General features: G+C 38.7%; 1 protein-coding gene across 1 annotated transcript in view; it reads right to left on the reverse strand.

The window, feature by feature from the left end:
• The window catches only part of LOC127421087 (POU domain, class 2, transcription factor 2), a 69,355-nt gene extending 59,632 nt beyond the window's left edge, over positions 1 to 9,723 (reverse strand). The window contains exons 1-2 of the mRNA XM_051663838.1: positions 9,630 to 9,723; positions 7,929 to 7,941 (exon numbers count right to left, since the gene is read on the reverse strand). Of these exons, the coding sequence (XP_051519798.1) occupies positions 7,929 to 7,941; positions 9,630 to 9,723 (107 nt within the window). The remainder of the gene's footprint in view (positions 1 to 7,928; positions 7,942 to 9,629) is intronic.
• Between the last annotated feature and the right edge of the window lie 1,095 nt (positions 9,724 to 10,818).

The following is a 10,818-nucleotide window of genomic DNA, read 5'->3' on the forward strand; positions in this document are numbered from 1 at the left end:
TTGACATCAAAGGCTGTGCAACCAATCACTTGTTAGAAGAAATGCCAACATGGACATGTTGCATTACGTGCCCTCATCCTAGAAAACCATGAATAAAAACAAGGTACAAGAAACTACAACCTAGACTACTTTTAATACGGGTTCACTTGCAACAAGGATAATTAGTTCATAAATGTTCAGTAACAAACCACAATGTGTTTTGTGCTGCAAACTACTGGCTTAATGAACATAATAAATGTAACTTTATAATAAGGTTGTGTTTGTTAACATTAATAACATTAGTTAACAACATAAGTTAACATCAACTAACAATGAAAACTAATTTTACAGCACTTATTAATCTTGGTTAATGTTAATTTTAACATGTACTATAATATATTTTTAAATTTAAAAGTGTTTAAAAATTTTAAAGTATACGTTAACATTTGTTAGTTCGTGTTAGTTCACAATGCATTAACAAAGAAAAATAGTACATTTATAAAATTAGAATTAATCAAGTTTAAAGGGATAGTTCACCCAAAATGAAAATTCTCTCATCATTTACTCACCCTGATGCCATACTCACCAGCTGTTATGTTCCCGTGTATAATGACTTACTTTCTTCACCAGAACACAAACAAAGATTAGAAGAATATGTCAGCTCTGTAGGTCCATACAATGCAAGTGAATGGTGATCAGACCTTTGCAGCTCAAAAATCATATAAAGGAGAAATAAAAGTAATCCATAAGTCTCAAGTGTTTAAATCCATGTCTTCTGAAGTGATATGATAGGTGTGGGTGAGAAACAGAACAATATTTAAGTCCTTTTATTACTCTAAATCTGACTTTCACTTTTACATCTGAAAGTCACATGTGGTGCCTGTTTAATTTCACTTTCACATCTGAAAGTGAAAGTTAAAGTGGAGATTTAGAGTAAAAAAAGGACTTAAATATTGTTCTGTTTCTCACCCACAACTATTATATCACTTCTGAAGATATGGATTTAAACACTGCGGTCATATGGATTATTTTTATGTTTCCTTTATGTGATTTTTGGAGCTACAAAGGTCTGATCACCATTCACCAGGATTGTAAGGATCTACAGAGCTGAAATATTCTTCTAAAAATCTTCTTTTGTGTTCTGCTGAAGAAAGAAAGTCATACACATCTGGGATGGCATGAGGATGAGTAAATGATGAGAGAATTTTCATTTTTGGGTGAACTATTCCTATAATAAATGCTGTAAAGATTATTGTCCATTGTTTGTTTATTACATTTAATGCATTTAATAATGTTAACAAATAAAACCTTATTGTAAAGTGTTACCAATAATTATAATACATTTTATAGTTTGATTGCAAGAACACTTCTATTTACTTTTGTATAATAAATTTGGTACAATGTTTGCTCACCACTTGAGCCAATGTAAAATTTGCATCCTGAAACAAAACCAGTTGAAAACAACTGATTCCTAAGATGGTTACATCAGAGTAAACTTTTTTGCGCAAGTCTGTTTTACTGGTTAAAATAAGCAACCCTGACTGTTCTCGATTCAACATCAACTGGCTTGTGCAAATTTGGAGATTTTGCGCATTGTAACATTATTTGTCAATCATGCACGTAGTGCATTAAGATCTCTGCATGGTTGCCTCAGTCCTGCCTCAATTCAAGCTGGCCAGCAAGGCCTTGAACTTGAGACGGCAAGTGAGTCAATAAGAACGTGATGCTTTAGAAAGATGGGATGAGATGAAAAAGAATAGAGGGGGGATGATAAGTGCCTGCATGTGAATGGAAGGGGCATGGAAGAGGGCCGGAGGAGGGGTAGTGGAGAGGCAAAACTCAGGGGTCAACTTGTCAACCCCCACTGCCCCTGGTGGGCAGACAAAGGGAGGCGAGAGGGGTCAGAGTGCACGGCTGAATGGACAACTGGTGAACACACTCCAAAGGGGGGGTGTCTTTTTAGCCACATGCAGAAAAGAGCGTCTTTCACACTCTCGTCGCATCCTTTTGAGGGTGTTTTGAACCGGTTGAGGCATTCAGCCTCTTCAACAAGAGAAATTTGAATACACAGCCGTCCTCGAAAGAGCGTTTCTTTCAAGAGCAGCTCGGCAAGTTCACGTACGCACACAGGCTCTTTTGAATACGCTAATATGATTGAAGGTTTTCTTTGTTTCTCGACGCTACAACTCTCGATAACAAATCTCAAGCTAAATATAGACACTGAAGAGTCGGCGTGCGTGAGTGTATGTCACAACTCCATGATTATCTTAAAACATGCACCGCTGCTGTGCTGGCGGAGGTCAAGTCCACTTACGTTGGCTGCTATGCTAGCTATTTATCTTATCTGCGGGATTAGCCTGGCGGCCTGTCAGGTAACCCACACCCGCACCAACTGCCTCATTCCCGTGGTTACCCTCTTGGGTAATCAGCGCAAGATGTCTTTATAGTATTATGCGGCTGACCGCCACGTATACTCACCATATTCATCCTGCATATGGAACAAGGGAAGATGGATAGACGCAAAGAGGAATGGAGGGGATGGGGGGGGTCACCTGACCTAGTTATTCTCAACATCCAAATACATATTTTTCATATATGCACAAATGTTGGAAAAAAACATTCATTTTGCTTAATTTTAGAAGTTTCAAAGAAAGGAAAGTGGGCCGCCAGGATTTTAGGACAAAAACGTCAAACACTAAGTAAATGAATGGTGTTTTGTATTCAGACAAAAGCGCAGTTAACATCGTGTAACACACCAAGGTCTTGGAGTGAGAGAGGACATGTGTTTGATCCGTATCGGTATGTGTGTTTGTTTATCTTGTGCATTCGACTCAATCCCCTGAAGGAATCATCAGAAGTTGATTTGTCAGCTTGTCAAGACTGTTTACCTGTGTGTGTTTTTGTATGTGCGTTTCTGCATTAGGGTAAATGGGTTTTTATATATACACAGATTCCATTGTATATTGTTGTGCATGTGCGAGTCTCCTAAGTGTGTGTTGCTTTGCGTTCAGGGATTTCGACCACATTCATATCCAGCATATGAGGACCTTAGTTTCTTCTTTAGTGAAAAAGCAAAAGATGAGAAGAGTGAGAAGAAAAGGAGTTAAAAAGAGAACTATAAAAGAAAGATGCTTGTAAGACATTAGACTGATTTCATTTTAAAAATAAAAAGAATGAAAAGGACATGCAAGAAAAGACTAAAAGGATTCACCAGAGGTGAAGTGGACATTTAACAAAACTCAGAAAATTATATGTTTCACTTGTGGACACTTGTCCTTGTGTTCCTTGTGCATTCCTCTAGACTCACAAGTCATTCAAAGCAATAACATCCAATAAAAATAAAAAAAATGTTCTGACAAAAGCTCAAAACTCGCAAGAGTACGTGAACTGCAGGTGAACAGTGCTTTTTTAAGTATTTAAAGAGTATGAGCACTTGTGTGTCTGTGATTGTGTATATCTGCCTTTATATACATTCATTTGGCCATGTCCACTGTCAAAAGTGTGATAGTATGTTCGTGTAGCGTGTGAACATGTGTGTGCATCCGGGTGGGGGGTGTAGGTTGAAGATGCACTTACTCAGAGAAGATTGAAGTGCAAAAGCACTTCGATTTATTAAAAGCTGCCGATCACACCTCTCTCTCTCTCTCCTATTCGGCACCATTGTTGCAATACCTCCTTCATTGTGTATACATTGTGGAGGGATATTAAATTTCTTCCTTCGAATCAGACTATAACCACTACACACAGCCATGGGGAAGGGCAGCCCGTCCCTAAGTCCAAACACACATACACACAGACACAGACACACACACAAACACACACACATATAGTAAATACATACACATGCTAATTTTCATACAGCTTGTCCATTAAATTAAACGGGGTGCTGAAAACCCGCCCAAAACACTCTCAGTCCAGGAGCTTATATGAAATGCAGGGCGGACAAATTCAATCAAACAAGCTCCGGTTTTTATGATTCCATGTTATTACTGAAATGGCCACACCACAGGCGACTGGTTAGATGTGAAACCTGCACAGTGAAATGAGATAAATCGATAAAAATCGATAAAAGTAATCGACATTAATTCAAACGTGACTGAGCAAACATGAAATTAAAAATCAACACGAATGTATACGCAATCATTTGTTTAATTCCATCTGCTCTTGATCTCTCCATCAAACTCGTTTTGTTCTCTCTCCTAAAAGCTAAAGCATGAAACTTAGAAAGAAAGAGTTCTCTTCAAATGTCAGTGCCATTAAACATGAAGTTATTAGTTATAAACATGCCAACTGTAACTAACTTGCTCAGCAAGATTCTCTGCAAACTATTGCTTTGCCTGACAATACCTGACCTCCAAGAAAAACCTTACCGTAGAAGACAGTTTACGCTAAAACCTGATATAGCCAACATGATCACACAGGAAATTGACATGTTTCTTACAAAAGTTAATGTACCTTGAAATCAACCCCCATACTACCAAATTACTGCGGCATCCCCCATGAATTTTTTTTTTATCAGTTCTACCGAGGCGCTACTGATAGCATGTTGCGTGAGCAACCTCTGAGACACAAGTTCTGGTCTGGTGGAAACCAGAAAGTAATCGCGTCCACATGAACAATGGTAAGCGTGATTAGGAGGTTGCATTTTCACTCTAAAATACAAATTTTCCTCCACTGACTGGCTAGGTTTAGGGTTGGGGTTTGGATTAGGAGGTAGAGTTAATACAATGTGCATTCCTGTTGACTGTTTTACATCATTTGCAACCAAAAAATATAACTCTCTTTTGGTGCCACTCTCTTGTGGACATTTCTCATGCATTGTCGTGTTGCGCTATGAATTGTGTTCCGATGACAAAAGAAACTGAGCTTGCGTGGAGTATGCTTCGGGCCTTAAGCTGGTATGACCTGGTTTTCCAGCAGAGTAGATACAGTAGTCAGAGACAGAGAGGGACAGGGTACAGCTGACTAGAGAGTGTATTAACATGGCAGAGTGTTATTTGCTTTATGAGTCTGATAAAGGTCCACAGAGAGAGAGAGAGACTCTGCTGTCTAGCTTCCTCTGCAAAATATAACCACTGGATTCCATTTTCAGATGGTTGGACTATAACAGCGCTCAGTGTGTTAAGAGCTATCAGAAATCGGCCAACACACACTGTCCCTCCAGCGATCATTACATATACATCCTAACCTACACACCAGCTACCGCAAACACACATTAGAGCACGACAAAAACCACTTGGCCCTGTCAGATATAGGGTACTGGAGTCCGAATGAGGTCCATTTAGTCGCCGTTGGTCATGATGGTGGTCTGCATCACAGAGGTGAGGACCCGTGTAGGGGAGAGAGTGTTTACCTACATCCCTTTATTACCATCTGCTTAATGGCCTATGAATGTCTCCATGGATACTCAAGAGGGAGAGAGATGGATGGAGGGATAGAGATGGCTCCGATCGGAAAGGTGGGATCTCAGCGGGGGAGCTCGAATATATGTGTGTTTATCTTAATGCATGTGTGAGTGTATACGTTTAGAGACACATAGTGCAATGTGAGCAGTACTTAAAATTCTTTCAGTTTCCTGTAAGTGCAACATAAAAACAAAAACAAAAAACAAAACAAAAAATAAAATGCAAAGCATCATATGTGTGTGTTGACGTGTGTGTGTTTGAGAGAGACCTGGCGTGGAGGGAGAGGCTAGGTGTCGGAATGGGGAAGAGAGAGGTGGTTTAATGCAATAAAGCATGTTGTATTGACATCTCTGTTGTGTCTATTGATTCCCCATTATGTCCCTAACAAACCCGGGTGGACATTTTGTCATTCGCAATCACGTTAGCACTGGGACTCGCCGACATTCCCGCTCATATCCGATCTATACATGTGTGCGTCCGCACACACACTCTGACTGTGGACAGCAGGGGTGATCTTCCTTAATCAATACCTGTTTGAGGTTAAAACACTTTGCAGAGCATCAAACTGTAAATTTGTATCAGTGTAAAAACAAATCACATGCGCAGACAGACACATGACGGAACTAGCCATCAAGTGACCTGATCAAATTTGACCTCGTGCAGTCCCACAATGGACCCCTAAATTCTTTTTTAACAGCAGCTACTTGTATCACGCCTTCTAGATTTACACCTATTCTTTGACAGCAAGCTAAGACTAGTTTGTGGTGACTAGTTTGTGGTTCGACTTCGACTGTATAAAAATCACAAAAAAATTATTTCTTAAAAGTGACTCAGAAAGGAGTTGATAGATTGCGCAAAAAAAGAACAATATTACAATGTGGTTCATAATCACAGCGCCAAAATAATATAAAACGCCTGACAACTCCCAGATTAACTGTTAACACCACCAAGCTTAAAAGGATGATAGTGAACTGATTAAACCTTCTTGTGAACATAAACATTCGCTCATAAAAAGCTCAAAAACATCAGAATTGGTTTGATTGAATTCTAGATTAATTTTCCTTAATATTTACAATAGTTCTTTTAGCTTTTTAGCCATTTACTTATACGCAGTAATACAGATAATACAAAAAGTGGGGTCCAAAAGTCTGAGACCACTAAATGCTTCTATTTTGCATTTCTAATGTCTTTTTTCCCCCAATAGATTATCAGTGTAAAAATGTGAGTGAAAAATTGAACCGAACATTTTGATGGTTTTCAGAATTCTTTATATCTGGTATGTCCATTTTTCCCTTTATGCTTTAACGACAATATTCTCTTCAGCTGGCACGGACTCCACCAGCTAACATATGTCACAAATGTATTAAATTTAATTAGTGACATGGAAATAATAAATATGATTCATAAATGTTTTATCTTCATTTTACATTTCCAGGTTGTATTTTGTTTTTAATCCCAGATTTTCAATGAGGTCTCAGACATTTGGACCCCAATTTACTTGCTCCTTTATACTGATTCCTTCACACAATCCACGTAGATTCACGTAGGTAGAGTGCTGTGATCAAATTTGCTACATACATTTACAGTCAGGTTAAGTAAAACAAGCTTTGCATTGGAGAATGCTAATGTATAAAAGTGCATCTAAATATGCTATTCATAATGTGCACATTTCATGTTTTCCCACAAAAACACCCTAACAACACCCTGAGGACTCACAGCTCTAAATTAGGTTCACAGACTAGCCCAAAACATAATTCTTCCTGACATAAATGTATTCTACAATAATCACGTTGAGTAAATTATTCTGAGATACTCTCTAGCAAAACTCTGCATTTCATGCTCAATGCTCATCATCTGTGAAAACCCACAATAAAAACTTTAAGCTGACGCCCTCCATAGAGTCTATCATCTGCAAGACTTTCCCCTTACCACAAATATGGGTCCTTATATGCTGTTTGGCTGTCAATCTGACCTCTGCAGCATTTAATGTCAGCTCTGGTGCCTAGTGTCCATTTTGAGTCTTGCTATATGATCAAAGCATTAAAAGGTTTTAATCTAGAAAGCAAGTGACAACCGAACCTTCAAATACACACAGAGCACTTTCTCTAAAACAGGAATGTGACTATACATTGATACATCAATCACAGAGTGATGATGACATTTGCTCTCCAGACATTAAAGAGGTTAATCATCGCAAACACACAACAGTGTCAATGACGCGTCTACTAATACAAACATGAAAAACACCATAAGAACCTGTTTACAATAAACAAGCTGCAAAACGAACAAGTCATTATACTTTGTTAAGCTCCCTTGTGAATTATAAGAAATGTTATCATTGCCAACTATTTATCATTTACCAGGAATACCATGTCATATTGCCAAAATCCCCCCCCCTCTCTTTCTCCCTGAACATCCTTCAATTCACTAGATTTCTGACCTAAAAAGACAAATCCAAGCCTCACACAAGCCAGCCAATCCAATTTTAACACTACCTGCTTTTAATGAAAGGAGATCACCATGTGGGCTTATTATGGCGAAAGCTTAACGTCTGGCTCTTTGCTCATTTAGGCGCCAGTAAGTAATTAAAGAATCTAGCTCTCATTTTTTGAGATGTAGCCTATACTTTTTTTAATATGTAGCTCTTTTACACAAGTTGCAAAGAAACCGGTCTTTCTAATTTCCTTATTTACATCTTCAGCCGTTGTGAGCAGGTGTGCGACATGTGTTTATGGTGACACATTATATAAGTGGCGCATACATTTAATCCATCTGCTGGTTGGAAAATTTCTGCTTCGTTGAAGGCCAGACGCTGCGTGCACACATTGCGCACCCCTGCCCTCTTCACAAAATCGACACTCATTAAAAAAAGTAAAAATGTTAAGATAGTTTTTGCCATTTTGAAGCCAAAAAAAAAAAAACTTTTCGGTACCACTTCACACTCCATGTTACATGTTACACAATAATATAATTAATTACTCCACATGCTTTTATAATGTATTACTATAGTATAACACATGGGCGTAGAATATGTAGGGGATGCGAGGGACATGCCGCCCTCACTTTCAATAAAACCAAAGTTCATCCCCCACACTTTTTCACAGGGCAAATGTGTTTACGCTGTGTCTTTCATACAGCAAATGTCTAAATGTGTAAATGCAAAAGTTCATATTCACTGGTCAGTCGTGTAATTAATTCAATAGAAAATGTAATCGACTGAGAGCCTTAAAAATATATTTGATATATTTATGTTCGTCTTGCGCTATTCGTTCTGTCCCCCTCACTTTTGAAATGATTGCTACGCCCCTGCATATAACATATTTTCAAGCAGCCTTATATAAGTAACATAATTAGTCTACACATTAGCTATGTTGTTTATTTATATTAGCTACTCAATGCATGGCAACATGAACACTACAATGTGTCTTGCAACACTCTTTATAAAAACTCTTTATAAAGGAAAAAAAAAAAAAACAGTAAAAGATTTGAATCTCTAGTCTGTCTTTTCAAAGCCACAATCACTTGTATCCTAAATTACACATGTCTTGTGATTACTGCGATTTTAAATTAAATGATTTAGTTTGGTTATTTATCCCTAATGTAAAAAAGAAACAAATGCCAAGTTAGATTGTAAAAAATGGTGACATTCACTGCAATCATTCACAAACTTGTCGTTAAATTCTCACTCTCACACAGTCTTTCCCCCGCGGTCTGCGTGTATCGATCTCGACGGAATCGATAAATTACCATGAATATTCCCTGAACCGGCCGTGAGAAGAGAGTCAGACGGCAGATGGGGAAGCAGATACGGGGAGAACAGAAGGATGAAAAAAGCCAAAAGGAGCCGAGACGAACCATTTAAACAGGGGAATTATAAGCAGGCATCTTCTCTCAACTCAATCGGCCTCCATCAATATACTGTAGCTTATCAAAGTGGTACAATTAAAGATACACACACACAAAAAATTTCAATTAAAAAAAAAAGAGAGAGAGAGAGAGAGAGAGAGAGAGAGAGAGAGAGAGAGAGAGAGAAATTAGAAATACACAAACTGTACCAAAATTATCTGGGATATTTCATAAGAAAAAGCTTAAAAAAATACATTGAGTGGGCTTCACTGAGAAGGTTGACACGGGCTGAACAGGTGCTTTAGCTCATCATCTTTTCTTTAACTTTGAAAGAGAGGGGGAAAAAACTGTTACCGACATGAACCATAGGAAGACAAGGGTGTCTCTTACCGGAGTTACCGGAGCGCAAAGGCAGCGGAGACTTGAGTCGCCAGGCGCTGAAGTCAGGAGCGGTTCTCTGAAACACTAACGGCACCGGCAAGGGAACAAACATGATCCGCTGTCCTCTGGGTTTTTCTTCTATGGTTTCTTGGACTTTGCCTTGACTTTCTTCTTTGGTTGCTTTTGTCACGTAGACTTGTGTTACAGTTTGTTTACCCTTTTTAAATTTTTGGTAAAAGTATTTTGGTAAAGGTATGTATTTGGTTCAGTAAATTACTTAAGTAGATAGCTCAAGCAATCATTTTTGGTATTGTGCCTCTCGGTCATTACTACTACAGCTTCGTCAGGGATGCTCTATCTCGGACTAACACACAGACGGATAGTCGGGAGTCTTTCAAGCGGTCTAAAGCCCTAACGTTTGTTTGATCTCTTGACAATTGCTAGTAATTTTGAATAAATAAGAAAAACATTTGGTTTTATCAAGCGGGTCAAACACTCTTAGACCTAAACAGGAATTCTTCGGTCTGTTACCTAAAAATGCATTTTTTTAAAATTCAAAAACGACCTTTGGAATCCTGGGTTTTACTATCCCGCGCTAAACCAGGTGTGCGGACAGAATACGTCACAATCTGGTTCCACTTTGGTTTCGCTTTTTAACAAATCTGGAGTGAAAATCGGTTCCGCGTTAGTACAAAAACTATTTGGTTCATTACAATCAAGTCGTGGTTGCTGGCAGCGTCGGCTTCAAAAACTGGTATATTTGTTTTCTCTATTTGGTTTCTAGCTCTCCTACTGTGTGGTTTATCTCACGCACATTGCATGCCTATCAAGCAGCATTTTAGAAAAATTAAATATATCATATAATCGCTTAATATATTTCAATAATCACATATAAGGCTACAGCTGCTGTGTACGCTCCTCCCCCTTCGCCTCCACTCACTAGCCGGTAATTAAAACGCAATCAATCGATACATAAATTAATAAACAAGACTGTTTGTTCCCGGAATGCTAAGATTGAACGACAAGAAAACACCATAGTACCCGTCAAGCGAATTTCAGCTCTTTGGCTCTGTCCCACCACCATCCGTCTGTGTGTGCGTGTGTGTGTCCGTAACGATAGTCCCGTTATCTGGGAACTCCGGTAGCTCGCGAGCTCTGTCCGCCTCCCGGTATGAAAGCAACACTGAAACGAGAGGACAAGCCAGCT

This window comes from Myxocyprinus asiaticus, chromosome 30 (genome assembly GCF_019703515.2).
Source record: "Myxocyprinus asiaticus isolate MX2 ecotype Aquarium Trade chromosome 30, UBuf_Myxa_2, whole genome shotgun sequence".
Taxonomy (NCBI): Eukaryota; Metazoa; Chordata; class Actinopteri; order Cypriniformes; family Catostomidae; genus Myxocyprinus; species Myxocyprinus asiaticus.